The sequence below is a fragment of the Neolamprologus multifasciatus genome, chromosome 7 (assembly GCF_963576455.1).
Source record: "Neolamprologus multifasciatus chromosome 7, fNeoMul1.2, whole genome shotgun sequence".
Taxonomy (NCBI): Eukaryota; Metazoa; Chordata; class Actinopteri; order Cichliformes; family Cichlidae; genus Neolamprologus; species Neolamprologus multifasciatus.
Window position 1 is genome coordinate 2539961 of NC_140445.1, and position 23549 is coordinate 2563509.

Consider the following 23549-nt stretch of genomic DNA (forward strand, 5'->3'; position numbering starts at 1 on the left):
CTCAGCTCAAATAACAAAAATGTGTTGAGGTCATGTTTTCAGGTTTTTCCATAGAGCAGAAGTCTTTATGCAAACACAGGTGTCGCCTCCTGGTGGCCATTAGAAAGAATATGAGCTTAACCCCTTAACACCTGCCTATTATATATGATACATACATTCTTATGAGTATTTGAGACTTCTAAAGGCCAAAAAAAGAAAAAGCCTAAATAACTAATAATGTTGGGCTCCAGTGCGCTGCACTTTCAATACACCTTAAAGATACAGACAACTTTTATACTGTTCAGCTGGTCTGTCTTGATTTGTCAAACGTTTTATTACACTGTAGTCTAGTATAGGGCTGCCACGATTAGTCGACTAGTCACGATTACGTCGACTATCAAAATCGTCAACAACTGATTTAATAGTCGACGCGTCGTTGGAAGCTTTGTAAGATCACAAAAGCCGCAGGAATAAGTAGTAGGATTTAAGAGTGTAATAACGGACTGAAACAGGAGATGGCAGCACTGCATGTACAAGGATGCCAGCTGCCGTTAAACCCCGAAGAAGAAGAAGAAGCCCAGCTCAGTTTCCAACAATGGCGGCAGCTAGTTAGTTTTAATATTACTCTTATTATTCTTTCTGGGTCACAAAATAAACGTTTAACATATTTTCAGGCGAGAATGTAGCTGTGTAAACCTCAAATACCTGCTCAGTTTATCAAGACACCACATATTTTCAAAAGCGCTCCGACGTTTTCGGAGACGTCTGTTACCCACTAGCTCGATAGTTAGCCGGGGGCTAGGCTAACTAACACCGGACTCCCACAAATCGTTTTCAAACCCACCGCCGTCTTTCGCTACTCAGGTTAAACATGATATATAAGTCACTTAGATAACTTAAAAATGTTATTGTTTGGCTTTTTTTAGTATTTTATTTGTTCCTGAGTAAATCGGTTTGGCTGAGATTAAAGTTATAGTTTTTACACAGCTGAATAAACGTCAAGCAGACAGCTGATTATCAGAAGTGTGAGATGCTCGAGAATATACTCTGGTGTCCTGTTATATTTTAGATAGCAAGGAGTTTATTAAACTTCACCAAAACAATCTGCAAATTTCATTAAAATTTAATAAACTATCATCTTGTCTTTATTTTTAGTTAGCACATACCTTAAACACTTAAAGCTGTAAGCTAATGATGCTGCAATAAGCTGTACGTTTTACATCCAATGGATGATGATCTGATTAGTCGACTAATCGCAAAAATAATCGGTGACTAGTCGACTATCAAAATAATCGTTTGTGGCAGCCCTAGTCTAGTATTGCCATGACTGTTACTCTGAAGCTCCTACAGGTGTTTTGTCTCATCACTGCACGCCTCTGTTTCCCAGCAGAACGTGTACTACACCAGCTCCCAGCAGCTTCACCTGGGAGTGCTGAGTCCGACGATCGACGACGACGACAACAAGTGTCTGGTTGACGTGAACAGCAAACCCAGGCTTCTGGAGTGCAGCTACGGCACTACTAAGCACATGAAGCTCACCTGGACGTTCACTCAGGTGAGCTTTGAGCACGTATAAACAAAGATGGCCGACTGCAGCCAAACGTGGTCGTAACAAACCCCAGATGTGCACGCGTTCGGCCCGTTTCAGGGGCATCCTCTGAATGTTTCCAGGCTTTGATCTCTTTTGATATTCTGTATGTTGCTGTAACCTCCTGCTGCTTTTTGTCTGCTGGACCAAATCTCTGCGGTTCCTATGCTTTTCTTTTTTACTCAATAATTGAGTGAGATTCGTGCTTCTTCCTCTCCACTTTGTCTCCGGCTCTTTAGAAGCACCCCTCCTGGTTTTGTTAGAGCACGGATCATTTTTCCTCTATTCTGTGCGATTTTAAAAGCACATCTACTTCCATTGCATAATGAGCTTTCACACGTCCACAATTTCTGACTTTTAACAAGCCTCTTTTATTTTTATCTTCACACTTTTAATGTTGTCTTAAAATGTGACAGATAAGTAGAAGGAGCTGGATAATTAGTAAAAAGAAGACGCTAGCGCATTCACGCCCTCGGCATCTGGTCTGTGTGCGCGTTTTTAAGCTTCGTCTGTGTGTACGTGGACTGTTTTCATCCCAAACATCAGACTGAAGGTGGGGCGTATTTATCCATCATTCAGACCCGTCCTCTCCTCGATTCTCATCCAGTCTTCTGAGACACACAGTACCACCTCACCATCCAGTTTCCTGACTATCTGTAGTTTTACTACCAGGCACTCTGGCAGGGGAATCAGCCCCTAATTAGCATCGGCCAGATTCAGAACTCTCACTCCCAACTTAAGTCAGAAGTCAAAGAGATGAAACCCATTAGGCACAACCCCATGGGGGGAGGGTTCAAAAGAGAAGTTGGATTTCTTCATAAAAAGTATGGTGGGGGAGTCAAATAAGGTCCTGAGAAATGTTAGGAAGTATAAAAACTTCAGAAGAGACGGCGAGGGCGAAACCTTAAACGTTCACTTCACCAGCTGATCACGTTTTTCAGGCCAGATTTTCCATCTCACTGAAAAAGGAGTTAAAAATTCTTCTTGTGCTTAGCGGGCGACCAGTGGCGGTGGTCTGCCGCGCAACCAGTACGCTGCTGTAGGTGCCGCAGGTTCTCTTGCTTGACCAACGATTATCTTCCACGCTTTTCGATCGAAGGCGATGGTTCTTGCCTGCTCGAGGTCAAGTCGAAGGGCCTTCAAATCATCCTGGATTTGTTTCATCCATGTCTTCTTTGGTGCATTTCGATGCACCCTCCAATCGGTGGGGCGGGTCAACCAGAGTAGACCATTGGGTCCATTCGACAAATGTGGCCAAACCAATGGAGTCGGCGGCGCTGGATTAGGTCGCCGATCGTCGGTTGGCTGCCGCAGCTGGTGAGGATGGTGTCGTTCGAATGACGGTCGCGAAGGGAAACGCCGAGAACGCATCTAAGGCAACGCATTTGGAAAACTTCGAGCTTGCTCAGGTCGTGTTTGAGCATTGTCCACGTCTCTGCGCCGTAAAGTAGAATGGGCAGGATCAGGGTTCGGTAAAGGCGGATCTTTGTCGCCAATGAGATGTTGTTGTTAAAAGTTAGTGTAACAATAACTGTTACATCTTCTGATCCTCTTTCATTAGCAGTAATGCACTCATTTGTTTACCAGTGATGAACTGGATATGGGTTTGCACCAGTAATGGCCTCATTAAGAGTCGATAATATATTTGCAACTATAATAATTCTCAGTCCCACAAAGTTAAATTGCATAAAGTTATACATTAAAGAGCTTTCCAGTTATCCTTAAAAAGTAACTTCCTTCTCCTTATTTGCTCCAAATAGAGAAATTATTCTATTGTCATTTCTTATGGAGATTTTACACTGAAAAACAATAAGTAATGTATATGTAATAACACTGGATCAGTAGTCATTGTCAGAAAACACCAAGCACCGAGTTTTAAACAGTTCTTCTGGTGGCCTCGGTCACATCATCCTGTTTTCTAAACCGTTTCAGCCTTTATGGTTAAATTTCCTCTTTATGATACCTGAATGAGGGATACATTTAAACTCACGTCCAGTTTGAATCTTTCTAAGACTTAAAGTCAGAGCTGTGGCTGATGTGATCAGGTAGGCAGCTGTAGCCCACAGCTAATCAGAAGCTCATAACTGGATGTTTCAATGTGTCCAAGTTAGGGATGCAACGATACCAATTTTTTCAAACTGATACGATACCGATACTTGGATCTGAGTACTTGCCGATACAGAGTACAAAAACCAATAATTCTACCACACACACACACACACAAATGCAATGAATTGGAAGACAGGTTTTATTTTATTCTCTGCCGATAAAAAATAAAATCTTAATAAAAATGACCACAAAAAAATTTCAAGTGAAAAATAAGCACTTCTGTTAAATTATTGTAATTTAACAAAATATCACTGAACTATTGGCACTGTCTCGAGCTTTCAGAATAATAAATAAACACTTCTGTTTGGAATAAAATAAACTTTTAAATTATTGCAGAGTGTCCATATTGTAAACAAACAAACAAAATAACAAAAGTATTTGGCATTGACGAACTCCTCATCTGCCCGTGGATCATCAGTTGACTGTGCCGTTAAACCAAGGACTGACATCGTGCACACACTGCTTGTCTTTACCTCTTTAGAAAGTTTTGGCACCATTATCTCCCTGATGTGTGGGCAGTTGGTCATATCGCAGCTCGAGTATGCTGAGAAGACGGTGCAATCCTATGTTTTCCGGCATTGGCTGGTCATCCAGAGCGATAAAATGAGTCAGAGCCTCTGTTATTTTAACTGCCCGTGGATTTTCTCTTGACATTTTTCATCGTTTTTCCAAAACCTGAGTTAAAGTTGGCTGTTCCACACTGCTGACATTTTGTTTAGCCTAGCTACAGCAGCCTCCAGTTTCTCTTTTTTATCTGGAGCCGCCAGTCTGACTCGTCTAACCCTGTGCCTGTTTAGCGCAGGATGTCCCCCTAGTGGCCAATCTAAAAAACTACAACAGAAATGATAAGCCACCCTCTGATTAATGAAATAAGTTAGTATCGGTTCATGGTATCGGTTAACTTTTACGAGTATGAGTACACACACATTTTACAGTATCGGCCCCGATACCAGTATCGGTATCGGTGCATCCCTAGTCCAAGTAGTTTGAGCTGCAGTTTTGATGAGTAAAATTCTACTTTTCAGGCTTTACTCGCCCCAATCAACCACAGCAGATGGCCCCGCCCCTCCCTGAGCCTGGTTCTGCTGGAGATTTCTTCCTGTTAAAAGGGAGTTTTTCCTTCCTGCTGTCGCCAGATCACTTGCTTATAGGGGGTCATCTGATTGTTGGGGTTTCTCTGTTTTCTCTGTAGGGTCTTTACCTCATGATATAGAGTGCCCTGAGACAACTGTTGGTGTGATTTTGCTGCTGATTTTGAATTTACTTAATACTAATATATCTGTGTCTGTGGATTGCCCTCATATAGTTTAATATATATAGTTATACTATTATAACTATAACTGTAATATATAGTTTAATAGTCTAATACATTAATTGCACTCATGCACTATTGATATAATATGCTAGTGAAGTTAGCAAGCTTTACCTGATGAGCTGCCTTTCTATTTCTGTTTACTTTCTAAAAGGAGTAAGATGATTGAAATGAAACTTTGAAGCTTCAAAATATTCACAAACCTGGTATGTCCATCTTTTGTATACAGTCTCTGGATAAAGCATGAGATGAGTTTCTCTTCTCATAACTCCAGAAGTCACAAAGTGACCAAATTTAACGCCTCTAATAGGACAAAATGATACATAAAACCATTTTACATCCAAAAGTAAAGTCTGGACAGACATGGATCTAAACCAACTGGACTAAATTCATGAAACTGAGATGCAGTAATTCTAATAACAGAACGATAGCCTTCTGCTACAGCTGGGAGTCAGATTAATAATAGATTGTGTCTGAAAAATCAAAGCACTGAGCTACGCTCAAAACAAAAAAAATCTCTATTGAGGTAGCCTCAAAGTTTGATCAAAGGTTTGTCACATGACACGTAGTCAGAAAGTTAGAACTTGTTAGAACAGGAAATATTATTTTATTGCAGCTTTAGCTTCGAGCCATAACACGTGCATGTTTTAGCTGTTTTTAAAAAGTAATTAGAAAAACATGAGCAACATGAGCAAGTTACTGAAGGTGCCCATCATGATTTCTGCTTATCAGCTCATGCTAGCAACCTAAGCTCAAGCTTGGATTATCCCACCATGTGTTTCACATCGTTTTCATTTTCATGTTAGAAACCACTGTTGTTCTCGCCTCAGGGTGGACACTAATGCCCATTAGCTTTCAAAGGGAACTAACAGCTGTGGTTTCAGGATGTTTTTATTAACAAAGAGGCTGCAGACACTTAGTCAGCATTAGAGCAGCACAGATACACGTTTCTATGCATTTGTTGTGTATTTTTGGTCTCTGAAATTGACAGTGTTGTTGCAGGAAAAGCTTAAAGAGTGTAGATTGTGCAGCTGACAAAGAGCTCTGGTTTTTGAAGTCAAATATCTCCCCTCCTCAGAAGTACATGTTTAGACAAAGAGTGAGCAAGAGGAGGTATACAGAGAATCTCACAAGTGAACAAGTGCAAAAAGAAGAAACGAGATGAAAGAAAGAGACGAGGCGAGAAAATAAAAGGAAAGAACGACAGAGGCTCGTGGCAATGCTGTGAAGAAGCGAGGCGATGAAGCGAAGCAGAGACGGAGGGAGGCAGCAATCCATGTGAAGCGGCCAGTCAGTATTTGTGAATTATTGATAAGTAGATCTTTTACAATATTGAACTAAGCCTAACCCCAAGGATGCAGCCATCAATACAGTGAAACAGAGCAAGAAGGTCTGGAAGAAAATCAAAAATTCTGCCCGACAGCAGCCAGTGTTTTGTGATGAGGGTGAATTTTCTTACATCAGCTTTTTGTTTTGTTGCTCTGCTTTTATTTGTCCCTTTATGGGCACCGCTTACCTTAGGGTAACCCAGTAAAAAGTTTCATTCTGCACAAGCTGAGCTGCTTTCTTTAGGCTGACTGCACGATAGAAGAGCAACACCAGAGCGTTTCATCAGGCGGGCGGGCCGCTCTGAGAGCTTCTTGAGCGAGGCTTGTTCGCTTTCAGATCAAAGCTGAGACATTGAGAGAGTCGTTCTAAGAATCAGCCATCATATTTGCAAAGTGGACCCATTAAGAATGCACTTTTTTCAGTGACCAGTTATAAGTTATTTCTACCCTCCTTGTCTGCTCTCTGTATATTAATGCTGATTCATAACAAAAACATAAAGCATGTAAGGACCTCCAGTGCAGCTGTGCAGGTTTTCCAAGGGTCACTCGCAACACTTGATCAGGAAACCCTTCTTATCATATCTATATATTCTCTCAGGTACACATTTCCTGTGCACAGGGAAACCCCGTTTCTTGTCATATTTAAGGCTGTGTGATTGTTGCAGTAAGTTGGGGATCCAAACGCAGGACTAACACCAAGATGAGAAAACAAGAGATTATACACGATCTGCAGCATGTAGCTATATGTGAATGTCTCCACAAAGCACAAGGGGACACTGAGACAAAAAGGTAATGAGGGAAGTGGGAGCAGGTGGGAAACACAGCTGCAGACAACTAACCGAACGAGATGGGAAAGTAAGAGTCGGCGTAAGACACAGAGCACACTTACCAAAATCAAACGAGAGAGACGTGACTGAAGACGATTAACGGGACACAATTAAACAGGAGAACCAAAGACAAGAGTGAAGGAAGGGAAAAGAAAGAAACGTGAACCTCAAAAGCTTCTCGAACCCAGAAGGAAATACAGAACTGATAGAAAGACCAATCATAGACCTACCAAAGGGACTATGACAGGTTTAGCATAGATTCTGTGTGTGAGGAAGAACCAAAACCTGCTAAACCCCACATGAGGAGGAGGGTGGACTTTAGCATCAAAACATTGGACAACAGTGCACTCTTTCACATTATCCGAATACTTAATAATCTCTGAGGAAATGATGAGATCACTCTCTGCCTCTCTGACATTTACTTGGTTACAAAGTTACGTTTCCATTTTCACGTCATTTACATGCATGAGCCCAGCGATGGTGTCGAACCACCACTCCGCTCATGACGTTCAGCTGTTGGGGACTCCTGTTGGGTCTGCTGGACTAACCTGCAAACAACTGATACTAAGGGAGGATCTGATGCATCACAATGTGAAGCTGACCCGACCCGTTATATGCTGACGATGTATGTATTTAGGAGTTGGGTGTGAAAACAGGTCGAACCTTCTTGTTAGATAAGTGAAGCTGTTCCAACATGAGTGCAGAGACGAGGGTTTGAAGTAATATTCTTTTTGTCACCGCGCAGTGACCATGGGAAGACCGTCCTGTTGTTCTCTCTGAAGGATGAGTCATGGCTCGCCGCATTAATAATGCAATGCATTCACTCGGAGTACAGAACCTTTGTATTTAAACACGAACGACACTATTATTTATCAGCCAGATTGCAAAGTCTCTTCAGAAAAGGTCCATCGCCTTCTGTGTTTGAGGTAAACTTAAATCTATGTCCATATTACGCTCCTCTGGCTACTTTTAAGAGGGGCAGGAGTAGGGATGGGTATCGAAACCCGGTTCTTGTTGAGAACCGGTTCCCACTGTTTCAATTCCTTGGAATTTTTTGCTATTTTTGCAAACGATTCCCTTATCGATTCCAGTCGCCCCGAATGACGTCACCACGTTGCGGAGCGTCGCTTACCTGACAGGAAACACGGCGGCTAAGCAGCTCAAATGCTCAAAAGTTTGGTTATACTTTACGAGAACGGATGACAACACAGCAACTTTCAAAGTAGATATTTCATTTAAGGGAGGAAACACTACGAATATGCAAAAGCATTTACTCGTGTTTTTAATTCCGCTCCGGACTCGTGAATCTCAACCCAGCAGCAGCGGTAACGTTTGCACGTCCTCTCCCGTTAATGCGGCAGGTAAATAATCAACTAACAGTGCATATTATGTTAGCGCGATCTGCCTTATTACAAACCTGCCATTACTGTGCGTTTAGGTGACCATGATGAGACAGAGTCTGCCTCAGATGCTGGCAGTTCTCACTGCAGTCTACCGTAGCGTCTCCTTTCAGGCCAGGATAGACGAATGTCACCGAGCAGTGACTAAGTTTGTGGTCAAAGGCTTGCAGCCGTTTGCCACAGCAGATGATTTTCAGTAAGTGAATGTGTTTAATTGTAGGCAGGGACATTACTGGATATTCTTGTGTAATTGCTACAGAATAATTGATGTTATACTTTGTTATTGCTACAGGAGAATATTTATTTTATTATTTTACATTTACAATTTTTTTCCTGGGGACCCTGTGACACCCCATTGAAGAGCCGTAGGCTGTGGATCTCCTAAGATGTCACTGTTGGGTTTATAAGGCCATGCTACTCCTAAATTTCTATCTTGTTCAAAGAGAAGATATAAAACAAAGTTCTAAGCTAATCGACCTTAGTGTTCTCCTTTTTTAAAAAGAATCAATAAAGAATCGAATCGTTAAACAGAATCGAAAATGGAATCGGAATCGTGAAAATCTTATCAATACCCATCCCTAGGCAGGAGACTGTAAATGGTCATTAAGGTTGGAGGATGTCCTGGTTGTATCAAAGCTGTTTCACTGAAAACAGCAGCCTGCTCCCAGCTGAAAAGCTCATGCGCTTGGGATTGTCGAGGGTACAACAATAAACAGGAAGTGCCGCCTGTGGGTGTAATGTTGTGAGTACTTTTAAAAAAATCTTTTCTTATGTATATTTTTCTTGTCACAAAGAGACAGAATAATGTGCAGCTGTGGAAAAGAATGAACGAATCACAAAAGATGTGAGCTGAATGTTGTAAACGAAATGTTAGCAGATGTCACAAAGCACTTTGAAGGCTATCACAGTTTGTATCAAAGAAAGCCCGCGAGGCTGTTTGTATCTGTAGATGATCCTGGATCTGTATCAAGCTGAGACACTCTGGGATGTTTGCTTAGCATGAACACACTCTAGCACCTCACGCTTGCTGCCGCAGCATTCGGTGCTCTTTGTGTTCTCGGGGTGCTTTTACTCACCGCATCCTTCGAGGTGAATGATTCGATGATTGAGCGTCTGGCTCACAGACCGTCTGACTTGCCAGCCCAACCCCCTGACTGGCTGCTTGATAGCTTTCTGGCTGACTGGCTCTCTGACCGACTGATTAACTAGTGTTCCCGCCTTAATAGCAGGGAATCAATAGTGCGGTCCGATGCTGCACTCTGCAGAATGACAGGCGGGCTCGCTGCAGCATCGAGGACATGGTGCTGGATAAATGCCACGTTTTTCTGTGCTTGTGTCTGTGCATCAATGTGTGCGATTCTGTATATACACCGGCTCCTGTACACTTAGTCTTAGCTGCAGAGTTAGCACATGGACTTTTTAAGTACATTTGCTGGAAGTGACTCAGGAGGTCAAACACTTAGACAGAGCCAATTGACTGGTTTTCAGCAGAGGAGGCAAAAATGATCATTGTGATTACTTTAATGGGGCACAAGCCTGCTTCTGCTATACTATATACAGTAAAAGGCATCAAAGGAAGACTACTGTGATTGCTTCCTCCTGCTATAACGTCCCATTAGCAGCCCACTGCAGAAGATGATGGAAATCTGAAAATGTCAACCGCACTCTGGCAGAGTACGTGCACTCTGTCTCACATTCATTTACTCAGGCTTCAAACTGCTTTTAGTAACACTGCTTTTGATATTTGGGCTTCTTTATCTGCAAGCCGCTTTACAACCCACATCCACCCCAATTCCTGCTTTCATCCTTTTTCCAATGCCTGCTCTGTGCTTGGATGAGGGCTGGCGGGGTGGGGGGTAGCATGTGTGAAGCTCCATGTGTTCCACAGTACACCTGCATCAATTTATATGGATTCTGCTTCACCTTTAACAAGATTGTTTTGAGTTGATGTCTGCTTACAAGTCTCGCTCTTCCTTAAACACAACACTTCCTTCCTTATATGTCTTCAAAAGTTGATTCTGTTCATCTGGACGTAGCGTTTTTGTGGGAGAAACGTTTCGTCATCATCCAGGTGACTTCTTCAGTTTGAGCTGACTGCAGGTTTCAATCTTATAAACAGAACATTTGCATAATGACTGAAACCAGCCAACTGAAGGAACAATGGGCTGGTAGGTCAGTTCCTTAATCATAAATATGCAAATTCTCATGACCATTGATCAACAACCACTGACCAAAACCCACTGATCAAAGACCAATGATCAATGGCCATGAGTACCATTCACAGAGAGTTGGGGAATGGCTGCAATCACAGCATTGTAAGATGGAAAGATGTACCCTTAGGCCCCTCCTCGATTGGTCTTTCCCTTCACGTAAATGGCCTCCTTGACTCCGCCCTCAAACCAGCGTTCCTCCCTGTCCAGGATGTTACATCCTCATCATTGAAAGAGTGTCCACTGGCCTGTAGGTGTAAATAGACTGCAGAGTCCTGGCCTGACGAGGTAGCTCTTCTGTGTTGTGCCATCCTCTTAGCCAGAGGTTGTTTGGTTGTATAAATCCTGGCAATCCTCCTGCACTTAACAGCTACACTATGTTACTCTGTTTGTGTCGGGGGACCCGATCCTTGGGGTGGACCAATTTTTGGCGCAGTGTGTTTTGGGGTTTAAAAGCCACAGAGACCTGGTGTTTAGAAAAAATGTGTCTCAGCTGCTCTGATACTCCTGACACATACGGGATCACTACAGGTGGGCAGCGGTTGTCCTTCTCTGCTGGATCGGCTGGAGCTTTCTTTAGGTGACTTTCCAGCTTTGACAAAAGTCCAGCTGGGATAACCACATTTACTCAGGGCCTTCTTGATGTTCTTCTGCCTCCCTGGCTGCTGTGTCAGTGGGGATGGTGTTTGCTCTGTGTTGTAGCGTCCTGATGTCACCCAGTTTGTGCTCCAGTGGATGATGAGAGTCAAACCTTAGATACTGATCCATATGTGTAGGTTTACCTGCAGTCAGCTGGGACTGAAGACGTCACCTGGATGAGTGATGAAACGTTTCTCCCACAAAAACGCTACGTCCAGATGAACAGATTCAACTTTTGGAGATTTACTTTCCTGGATGATTAAGAATGCATCAAGACGTTCCTTATATAGAGAGAAAATATGTTACCATTATTATGAAAACTCATCTGACCGTGGCTCAGGAGGTTGGGAAGCTCATCTGTAGCCAGAAGGTCGCCGGATCGATCCCCCTGCTCTCTCTGTTCTGGCCGTTGTGTCCTTGGGCAAGATACTTTACCTTAGGGTGCCTTGAAAAGCGCTGTATAAATCCAATCCAATCTATTATTAATATTATTATTGTTACTCCATTTATGAGTGTGGAAAGGTAGGGAGGTGACAGAACAGAGCAAATATAAAACTGTAGCTTGAAAGTTCAATCTTCTTCAGACTCGATTCTGACTGAATTTCACGAATTTACTTGTTTTGTTTTGCTGGTTTTCTGCGAGCTAACAACACCGTGCTGTCAAATATTGATCCTGTCAAATGGTGACGACGGTATGATGGTGTTGCCATGTAGTTAGTGTTGTGTTTGACTGCCAGTCTCATGTTCTTGTACAATTTGACACACCTCAGGTCTGAAAAATGGCATCTTGAGAGCCACACTTCCTGGTGAGGCTTCAGTGAACAGTAGACGAATCAGCTCTCGGTTTCTCTATCAGGTCTTTACAGATTTCTTTCCCGTTTCTTAACAACGTGACCTTCAGATGCTCTTCATCTGCTGTAGAGAGTTTTTTAGGTCTGTCATTTCTCTGTTTGTCTTCCTCTTGTTGTTTTTCTACAGTTTGAGGAAACTCTGCACACCGTGTGAGATATCCCAAAGTTCCAGCTAATAAGTCTTTGGAAATCGCCTTATTGTTTAAAAGAAAACTTTTTTATTTCTGTCAAACTGAAATATTTGTGGCATTTTTCATAGATTCAAGTGAAGAAATTGGAACAAATATGTTTTTCTTTTGACAGCTTTCTAGAGACAAAGTACCAGCGATAAAGATAAAATTTCATTGTTTCTTTGCCAATTTGTGTGTTATGTAGAGATACAATTCTGTTTCTCCCTTTAGTTCGGTGCCCTTTGTTATGCTTTGTCCTGTGAAAATGGTCAGTCTGGCTGCTTTAAAGCAAAATGAAAAGAAATGAGGGATGGCTCGTAGCGTATTTCCTGGATGAAGCTATTATCTACTCCTGGGTTTGGAAGTGCTAACATTTCAGAAGGATGTCCCTTTTAATCTCCAACGAGGCTCCTATTTGTGTCGCCCTTTATTACAGCCTCTGAGTCAAATTGCACCCTTCATGCCCTCTAAAGAAAAATCCTCTGCTTAAATATGAATTTGAAAATATATACGTTTGGACAAAAAAGGATCCAAATGCAGCTCTGAAGCAGATAAAGGTCCTAAATCTGAATCTTTAAACTGCAGCCAAGTCACGAAGTAATCTGTGCAAAAACATTTTCTCTTAAGAGCATCAGAGGTTTTTCTCACCTGTGCATCAGAAATGTTGACACCACAGTTATTATAGTTTTGTATTTTCTAAGTAGTTTCTCGTTTTCTCGTCTTTTTTTGCATCAGTTACTTTCCAGAGTGAATTTTCTTACTTCAGTTCAGTTTTTATTGTTTGAAAATGTTCGTCTCACAGCCACTTTAACCAAGCTAACAGACGCTAAAGCTAAGAATATTTTCACAATACGTTTTTTTATTTTAGGTCTTTTTTTTTTTTTACATTTGTAAAATAATTTTAGTTCAAAAGTATCGTTTTTATTTCTATTGTAGTTAAATAAAATGTATTTTCACATCTAGTTTTAGTTTTTTTAGTTCAGTTTTAGTTAACTATAATAACCTTGGTTTCTACTGTTTTCCACATTGGTGGTTGGCCCTTTAACATCTACGTTTTTGCCCTGGGGTAGGTGAGGTTTGCAGCATGTATTATAATGCCAAAAATTAATAAGGTAATAAGTAGGGATGGGTATCGTTTAGGTTTTATCCGATACCGGTGCCAAACCGGTACTTTTGAAACGGTGCCGGTGCTTAAAGAATGGAGAACACAAAATTGGTCCAAAAACCTCTCATGTTCAGCTGTTTTTTTGTAAAAAGATAACAATGTTAGCCTTTTCTGCAGCTATGGGGCATATATGGTATCATTCTTGGCTGGAAGCAGCTTAATCAATGGAAAAAACACAAACTTTGTCCAAAAACCTCTCATGTTTAACTGTTTTCCATTTTTTCTTTGGTCATTTTAGCCTTTTTGTCCAGGGTGAAGGGAGTATCTGCCATCAAACAAGAAGACAGCCGCATGTAGCTATGATGATGTTTGCTAGTTCACCTTACATGCATTAATGTAATAACGTGGTTAGCCTACTCAACGTAAATTACACACGAACAACATTAAAGCTACTCACGCAGAGAAGAACGGCTGCTGCTGCATCATCATCATTTCTGCTACACTGGCAGGGCTAGGGGCCAGGACTCTACTCTTCGGGTTTTTGGGGGATGTTGCTAACTCCGGTCCGATAACAGGCACCACACCCTCAGTAGATGTGCTCGGTGTGAGGTCTCGCAGCAAGCTATCAAATACGGCGCATTTCTCGGCTTTTAAAAAAACGCTATGCGTCGCCAGGTGTTTCATCAGATTCGAGGTGTTACCTCCTTTGACAGTATCACAGTATCAGCTTAAAGCACTTGTTGCAGCTGCTGAGTTTGCATCTTTTGCTGTGAAGTACAGCCAGACTTTGACCGCTTCGCCTTGGACGTTTTTAATCTGTAGCTCTGCTCTAAAAGAACGTACGTACCTGGACCCGCCTACTATCCTTGGAAACGTAAAATGATTGGCTAGAATCTAAAGTGTATCACAGCTCAGGAAAAAAAAGCACCGAAATGTGCGCTGCTTTTCGGTCTGGTCGGTATACCGGTACCCATCCCTAGTAATAAGTGAGTTCGTCTATCATAACCCTGAAACTCCAGGGTTTAAACGGACTCCCTAAACCCCGACTCCTGCTTTCAGGCCTTGTGTTTTAAACATAACAATAAGAAACCAAACAGGAGCCCAGAAGGACTTCAGAAAGCACGTTAGTCGATTTCGAGGCATGTGTGTCGTCTCTGGGTGCAGGTGAAGGAAAATGCAAAACACAAAGCATTAGTCAGTGAAGAAGCAGTAATGCAGTCACACTTTAAGCATAATAAACAGGCTTAGCGAAAGCTCAAAACGGATGATAAAATTACAAACGCCAATAAAGTTCTTGTTAAAGAGGTTTATTCTTTATATTATTTTTTTATTTTCTTTCTTACATAAAGGTGCTCTTAGAAAGTGTGCTTTGGAACACTTTTTCTCCTTTTTGGCTGTGAAAATGTTGCACATACTTACCTATGATGGGACACATCCAGAGCCACGGTGATCGGCCTGGGGTCAGCGTAAGGTCAGGTTCAAATCTCAGAGACAGATGGAGCTCCACGTTTCTGTCCCGCTCTCTGCATTGATGCATGTTTATGACTGATCATATGTGCATGTATGCTTTGGTCACTCTTACGTGTCAGCAGTTTGGGTTTTGTGGGTAAACAGCTCTGTGCCTGAGCAGCTGTGCACAGAGAACAGCAAGCAGAGACAATCGATACCTTTTCAGTGAGCTAAGAGCACCGTGTTAGCGCCGTGCACAGGTCCGCTTTTTTGTTGTGTTTCTAATGCAGTCAGGCGTTCGAGAACAGCATGCAGGGTTAGCGGTGTGTTTAGGAACACGAAAACACTGCTGTACAGTCAGCTCTGTCCTCAGGCTGCTACTGACGGCTGTTCCTTTGTGCTTGTGCCTGTAATGCTGGGAGGCGTCGAGCATATTGATTTCAAAGCAGCGCTGGTTCAGTCTCCGCTCTCACTGCGCTCGCGCTCATTAAAACATATTACTGTTGTTTGCCACATAACTAAGGACCTACTTTTAGGTGCCAGCGCATTGTTCAATGAATGGAGAGGCAGCAGCTCAGCGTGCATTCAAAGACAGTGAAGCAAGCCTCTTATTGAAAATGACATTGTTGTGAAGCGACGCGCACACAGACAGACACACAAGCTTTTGTGTTCCCGTCTCTCAGGTCAGTTCCCTTCAGTCAGCTTTACTGGCACCGATGGAGGAGCAGCATTGCCAAAACATCTAAATAACTGTTAATTAAATGGTAAAATACTCACTGTGTTATAAACATCGATCACCTGTGGAGGCTGAATTTCTAATAATGAAATATTAGCTTCATTGTATAATTACCATAGCACCAAATGTTTAAATATTACTAGACATTAGTTGGCCGTACATACACAAAATGCTACCAAAGTCCATCTGTGTGTGGTGTGTTCGGTAACTAATACGGTTCTAATAAGGCGTCAGTCTGGACTCTCGCTCTACAATCTTAAACAGGCAAAAGTCCAAAGCCGAGGTCAAAATATGCTGACAGCTCTGCTGTAAACTGCCTCATACGTTTTATGGCAGACGTGTAGTAAACGTTTCATTTGAAAAGTTGCTTCCTGTTTCTCCATGAATATGGAGATTGTTGCTCTGCTTTTGAGGATGGTGCACTTTATACATGTGTATGTTGGTGTATCAAACCACCGACCTTCCGATCAGTAGATGACCTGCTCTACCTCCTGAGCTAAAGCCACCCTGTCTACATACATAGATATATCTATTAGGGGTGCAACGATACACAAAATTCACGGTTCGGTTCGATACTTTGGTGTCACGGTTCGATATTTTTTCGATACAAAAAAATGTTCATGCCTTTTTAATTTGTCATTTATTAAAATTATAAATATATATTTTAACTCAAAAGTACAGTTTTTAAATTTAATGTTGCTGAAACAACAAAGTAATAAAAAATAAATCTATCTGATCGAGAAATCACTCATCTTTGGAAAAGAGAGTTTATTACAGAGAAATGGCTCTTTCAAAATAAAAGCTCTACTATACGCTTCTTCTGGGCTATATTCTCAGCAGCATATTAAACATATCAGGTCCCCATAAGGAGAATCATGTGCTAACGGCTGTCTAAATGACTCGGGTAAAGTTTGTAGCATGCGTGCTTGTTGTTTTTGTCTGCTTCCACTTGTCTTTGCACTAGGATGATGTCGGAGTAAATGTGCAGTCATATTCGTTGTGTTCCCACTAGTGCTGTCAGCGTTAATCTGAAATGACATTAACGCCACAACACGGCAAATCTCCGTTAACGAGCTACCGTGGATCGCCCTGTGCGTGGGGCTGGACGGCGTCAACACGTTAACGAGCTAACTGCGCTAACGAGCTAACTGCACTAATGCAGTAGATCCCACCAATGTAATTGAGCATTGCGTGGCACATCCGACATACTGTTTTACTTTAGTCCATGACGCGCTTACCTTCAGGGTCATACGTCACATGAAAACCAAAATAGTTCCAAATGCCAGATCTGAATGAGGGTGGGGGAGGTTCAATTTGCCATGTTGCAACGAGCTTAGCGTCTGTCTTGCTAGCTTGCGCTGTGCTCGGTGGATCTGTGCTCGACAGTGCAGCCTAGGCGGAGTAGTCGAACGCAGATCCACTGAGCGCTCAACACAGACAGCATCGTCAGAAGAAAAGTTGATAAAATAAATAAAAAAATGTTGTATTGTTCGATACATATGCGTACCGAACCAAAAGCACTGTATCGAATGGTTCAATATCGATACGAGTATCGTTGCACCCCTACTATCTATATATAGCCAATAGTCTATAATAGCCAGGCTATAATGCTGAAATTGTGCATTTTACCATTGGAATCTATAGGAATTGACTTGAGTGGCCATTAGAGCAACTGCAGTTTTTGACACTCGTGCGCTTTGCTTTTCAGCCATGGAGGTTACTGCTCGTCAAAAAACGCCAGTAGAACGTCACACCCGTCCTGCCTGTATGCTGAGATATCCCTCACCTGATTTGTCTCTGTCTCTCCAGGGTGGTCCCATCCAAAACATTGAGTCGCAGCGCTGTCTGGAGCTGGTGGAGAGCCGACAGTCAGAGTTCAGTTTCCAACTGGCAATTCAGGACTGCACGGATCAGAAATGGACCATCACCAACATACTGACTGTCCTGCCACAGTGAACGTAGTGACACCAGTCAGACATCAGGAGACCTTTCATGTGATGGACTGGTCTACCTGAGGAAGTCTGCCACTTCACACCGGAAAACCAAACTGACCCAAAGCCAGGATGGACCATCATACAGGTCTGGTGCACATAAAATGATAGTCCAGTTAAAGATGGACTAACACGCTGACCTCAGCATCAAACTAAACTCTCAAAAATTAGTTTCAGTACTGGACTTATTTTTAAGGAGAATCTGCAAAGAAGCAGATGTGCTTCAATCAGACACGGACCATTAGTAACCTAATAACCATTTTATACCAATGACCTGGGAGAAGAGACTCTCACAGATGGAGCCGGAGCTCTTAAAACTCCCCAGTCTGCGATGGAAATGAGAAATACAGCCACTTGTTCCGGGAGACAGGCTCATGAAATAATGTAAGCAGTCTGGTTATTGCAGGAGCGGGCCTGTGATGTATTCTGGCTCCCAGTAGGTAGTTTAAGTTCAGGCCTGAGCTGCCACAGCCTCATCACACAATCTCAAAGCAAATTGAGTGAGCGCGGTTCAATATGTTTGCGTGCAGACGGACAGATGCGAGGCGAGCGTGTTGTTGTTGCAAAGCGGCCGGCGTGTTGCTCACGTTTGATTTTTAGGGCAGGTTTTAAATCGTTAGCGTCACCGCTCGACTGGAGCGGAGCGACCGAGCAGGTGCTGTAGATTTCCTGATGTCACTAAAAAGGAGCTGGTCTAATGAAGAATACCACAGAGTGATTTAAACTGGCACTGTGATAGAAACACCGTCACTCAGGGGTTTCAGAGTGTGTTTTGGGATTAAATGGTTTACAGACAGAACCGCCAATCATTCTGGCGTGTGTGCACACTTCTAAACAGAAATCTGGAAACACCTGCCTACAGATGTCGTGTTGGTTGCCCACAGGTTGCTGTGTATTAGATGCTTTGCTTTGACTTTATAGATACCTGCAGTATCCCTCAGCATATGGAAAAAGTGGGAATGATGTGCACATTTGCCCTTTCAGAACCAGACTTTTTGTTAATATGTTGGGGGGTTTGGTTTAAATCAGCCCTGCTCACGTTAGCCCAGCTCGGTGTCTGACTAGTTTTCATCCTCACATTGTCTGGCTGCATCTGTGCCGTCTGTAAATTACTAACTGCTCCCATCAACTTTTTCTCATTGACCTTATAAAGGATGCCTCTCCAACGCGTTTGAAGAGAGTAATCACACAATGAAACCTTAGAGCAGCAGAAGACGTGGCCGCAGCACTCTCCTCGACCGCTCCGGCTTTTAAGAGTCGGGTCTTACAGCAGAGACGCTGTGATGAGAGCGCTCAGTCAATCATGGTGACTGCTGAGGTCACTACAGGTCAAAGTCACACCTAAACTAATTTGTTGAGGTGGCCCAAAACTTGGCTAAATATTCAGAAGAAATAAAAACCACAGAACGTGTAATAAACCTGATTTCAGGTCCGTAGTTTATCATAGCATGTCGGCAATACTCCTACACGGTCCTCAGAAGATGTCCAATCAAGACAAATAATTGAAAATGCCTGCGTAGGTGTAGCATAAAGGCGCAGAACCTCCGATATTTATTATCCTATTTCAGACACTTCCTCCTTTTTCAATTTGAAACTTTTCAACAAGAAACGCGGCGTTCTTTTCCCTGGATTTAGAGGTCACTGCTGCCCGCTCGTTTTCTGCCACGTGAATGAAAAGTTAACCTTGGATGGTTGTTCATCCAGAATACACAGCAAAGTATGAAAAGATCACAGTAAAATACAGCTGAATTTACAAATCCAGCTGTGGTTGTTTTCATCCAGGCGTCACAGGTCTGAATTTCAGGCTCATATCTTTGAGCTGTTCTTTTTTTCAGGGTGAATCGCTGCATTTCAATGACTTAAAAGATAAGAACTGGGTGCACAAGTTTAAACTTATTTTGGATTTTCTATAATTAACACATGGTCAGAAGTATACATACAGGCTAAGGCCCATTAACTTGGTGATTATGATTGAATAAAACTTGTAGTTTCTTTGCATCATTACAAAGGACTGCTGACTCCTAAACAAATGTTTAGGGGATTAGCGACACCCGAGAGGAAGACCTCGGTGTCTCTTTGAAAGAATTAGCAGTTCACTAAAATAGGAGCAAGCACGACAATCCATCCTCCACCACCTACTCGGCTGCACTGAGGTCTTTCTGCACGTCTGTGTGGGCTTTTCAAAGGTATCCTGACAGATGTGTACTCATCACAAATGAGTTACGTGCAGAATTGATGCAGAATCACAAAAGTAACTGAACAGATGGAAATCTTGATAGTGGAAGTTTCTGAAAAGGGAACAAACAGGAAGCAAAATCAATACAAACACTGGTGTGCGTGTGTGTGTGTGTGTGTGTGTGTGTGTGTTATGTTGTTCCGTTTTGTTCTTTAAAGATGTAATTCCCTGAAAGCTTTGCATCATAGGTTTACGACATGTAATATTAATAAGAACAAAGGGAACCGGGAGCAGGTGGCTTTCTCTCGACACCTATTGTGTGTACAGCTAAACGATGCTTGCAACAACTTGTACCAACAAAGAAGAGTTTCCTTCCCTCACCCTTAGGAGGAAACTGGCACCCACATACGCGGAGTTAATCAGCACAGCAGATGCTGCTCTGACTTACGGAGAGTCATTTGTGCTTCAATTCTAAGCATAGGAAGAAGTAGATTGATTGTCACATGGCAAAAATCACGTCTGCACTGACTTGTGGCACAAATGTAACTCCATACATGTGAGGGTATTTTCTATTTTCTTTACATTAGAGTACATGAACCTATGCTAATTGGATATGTGTGTTTACTTCTGCTGAATCATGTTTTACACTGTTGTGAAGCTTTTAATCAAATATAAGTGCATTGCAGTCAATCTCCCAATCATTCAACGCTGTCTGTCCATAATTCAACGATGAAGTCGAACTGTTAATCTGGCTGTTGTGTATTCAGATGTGTTGTTTTCAGCCGGAGCTTGCTGACGTGTCGGTAACGCGTTTCACGGCGCTGGTAACTCGTGGAGGACTGGAGCTGTTCATCTTCTATCAGCTACTGTGTAGCATCGGTTACCAAACCTTCTGTTGATCTTTTGTTTTTCGTTGTGGCTCAGGTTTGTAGATCCTGAAATTTTCAAAGTATCTCAATTTTTGGGAAGCTGTTACTATATCGAGTCATGAAAAATGTCCAAGCTATTTTGTTAGTGTATTTAAAGCAGATATTTATAATTACCGAAAATAAAAAAAATATTCATGGCTAAACTTGTTCTGTGTGATTTTTTTTTCTTTGTTTTTTTGTGATGGATATTGATCACTAAACTACGGAGCCCCGCAGGGGACATGGGAGAAAAAAAAATTAAGACGGACTTTTGGGAGATCTCGCAAAACTAACTCGGGATCTCGCAAAAGTTGAATTCCAACAATGGCGGCAGCTACTTAGTTGTAATATTCCTCTTTCTGGGTCACAAAATACACCTTTAAGATAGTTTGAGGCGTGAATGTAGTTGTGTAAACGTCAGATACCTGCTCGGTTTACAAGACATCACATATTTCAAAAGTGCTCCGACGTTTTCGGAGATCTGACACCCACTAGCTCGAAGCTAACGGGAGGTCGAGACCTACTACAGCCGGGAGGAACACCGCTTTCCCGGCACATCGTGCCTCGACCTCCCAGTCGGCTTCGAGCTGGCGGCCTCCAAAGAATGCGGCTAAAACTTTTGCGAGTTTGTTTTGCAAGATCTCGCAAAAGTCCGTCTTAATTTCTTTTTTCTCCCATGTCCCCTGCAGGGCTCCGTACTAAACACTGTTGAGCTAACATTATTTGATTCATAAAGGTCTAAATAAAAATTGTTATTTTATTCTTAATCTGTGTGTAAACACCATGAATAAGGAGACATGTCAAAGTCTTCTTTTAGAAGAATGGAAAACAGTTACTAGAGTGGATTCAGCTGTTCTGAGGATGTACAACCCAGATTCCAATGTTGGGACGTCATGCAAAGCAAGAATAAAAACAGAATACAATGATTTGCAAATCCTTTTCAACCTATATTCAATTGCATACACTACAAAGACAATATAGCTAATGTTCAAACTGATCAGATTTATTGTTGTTTTGCAAATTTTCACTCATTTTGAATTTGATTCCTGCAACGCGTTCCAAAAAAGCTGGGACAGGAGCATGGTGCGGATGGTCCTTTTCCTCTTTGGCACAAGATTTTCAAAAACAGTGAAATGTGGACTCGTCAGACCACAGCACACTTTTCCACTTTACGTCAGTCTATGTCAGCTGAGCTCAGGCCCAGAGAAGCCAGCAGCATTTCTGGGTGTTGTTGATATATGGCTTTCGCTTCGCATGGTAGAGTTTTAACTTGCACTTGTAGATGTAGCGATGAACTGTGTTAACTGAGCCCGCGTAGTAATAGCTTTACAGAATGATGTTGGTTTTTAATGCAGTGCCAAATGAAGGATTGAAGGTCATGGGCATCCAGTGTTCTTATCCGGCCTTGCCGCTTACATGCAGAGCTCTGAATCTTTTGATGATGTTATGGACAGTAGAAAAATCAAGATTCCTTGCAATTGTGCATTGAGAGACGTTCTTAAACTGCTGGACTATTTGCACACGCAGTTGTTCACAAAGTGGTGAACCTCGCCCCGTCCTTGCCTGTGAACAGCTGAGCCTTTGGGGATGCTCCTTTTATACCCAATCATGACAAACACCATTGAGGTTGTGTGTTTATGAGTGTAGGTGGAGAGGAAAAGTACTGTAAACTGAAACTACTCCAAATCTCAAATGACTGAAGTCTCATTCAACTCATATCTTTATGAGTTTGTGCCTGCACCAACTAAATGTTGCATTGGCCCATGCATTTTCCTGCAGCAGTGTCTCTGCTGAACATTATGAAACATTTATGAGCGGCGCTCTCTGAGCACTGCTAACATCAGTCCCGGTAATGCGGCTGTTTACGCTCCCACTGTCACATAAAGGCCATCATTTGCATGCACACAAATATGCACAAACATTTCATATTTCATGTTGCCATTTCTTTAAGCAAGGGAATTGAACGATACTGTATGCAAAGCACTCTGTATAATTGCTTTACAGTAATCTCATTATGAAAAGCAAGAATGCTTTCCATCATGGTGCAGAATAAAGTGCACATTTTCAGATGGGTTCAGATAGCTTGTCGGTAACAAATACCACGACAGTGTTCATGCATCACTCATATATTTGCACAATGATTGTCACCTGGGGTTAGGCTAGTTTAGGCTTGTACCTGAGTCACCATAAAGCTACAGATATGTGGAAACCTTAATATGAGTTTAGTTTTATTTGACTAAACACAGCGAAGTTTCTGATTTAACGTTAATCTGTGCAAACTCATTGGAGTCCAACAACAGCAGTCACCTCAAGAAGCTTCGTATTGTAAAGTAAAGACCAAACAATAATACAGAGAAATCTCCAACAATCGGACAACCTGCCGTGAGCAAGTATTTGGCGGCAGTGGGAAGAAAAAACTCCTTTTAACGGGAAGAAACCTCGGAGAGAATCAGACTCGGGGATGGGGGAGGGGCATCTGCCGTGCTCGGTTTGGGGTGAGGGGAGGAAGACTCTGACAATCTCAAGGCTTCGCTCACATATAAAGAGGTAGGCCTGAAAGTTTTTATTTAGTTAGTTTATGATGTCACTTTACATTAGCTACTAGCTACAAGCAGTGTTGGGAAGGTTACTTTTAAAATGTATTCCATTACAGATTACAGATTACATGTCCCAAAATGTATTCTGTAACGTATTCCGTTACGTTACTCAATGAGAGTAACGTATTCTGAATACTTTGGATTACTTAATATATTATCATGCTGTTTACAACT

At 42.2% G+C, this 23549-nt stretch overlaps 1 protein-coding gene across 2 annotated transcripts in view; it reads left to right on the top strand.

The window, feature by feature from the left end:
- LOC146513442 (polypeptide N-acetylgalactosaminyltransferase 18-like) overlaps positions 1-20942 on the top strand; it is a 245275-nt gene extending 224333 nt beyond the window's left edge. Inside the window, exons 10-11 of one of the 2 annotated variants that reach the window (XM_085165437.1) lie at positions 1367-1534; positions 17513-20942. In XM_085165437.1, the coding sequence (XP_085021563.1) occupies positions 1367-1534; positions 17513-17659 (315 nt within the window). In that variant the 3' untranslated portion in view covers positions 17660-20942. The remainder of the gene's footprint in view (positions 1-1366; positions 1535-17512) is intronic. The other variant, XM_085165438.1, reaches the window with a different exon arrangement.
- Positions 20943-23549: the final 2607 nt, after the last annotated feature.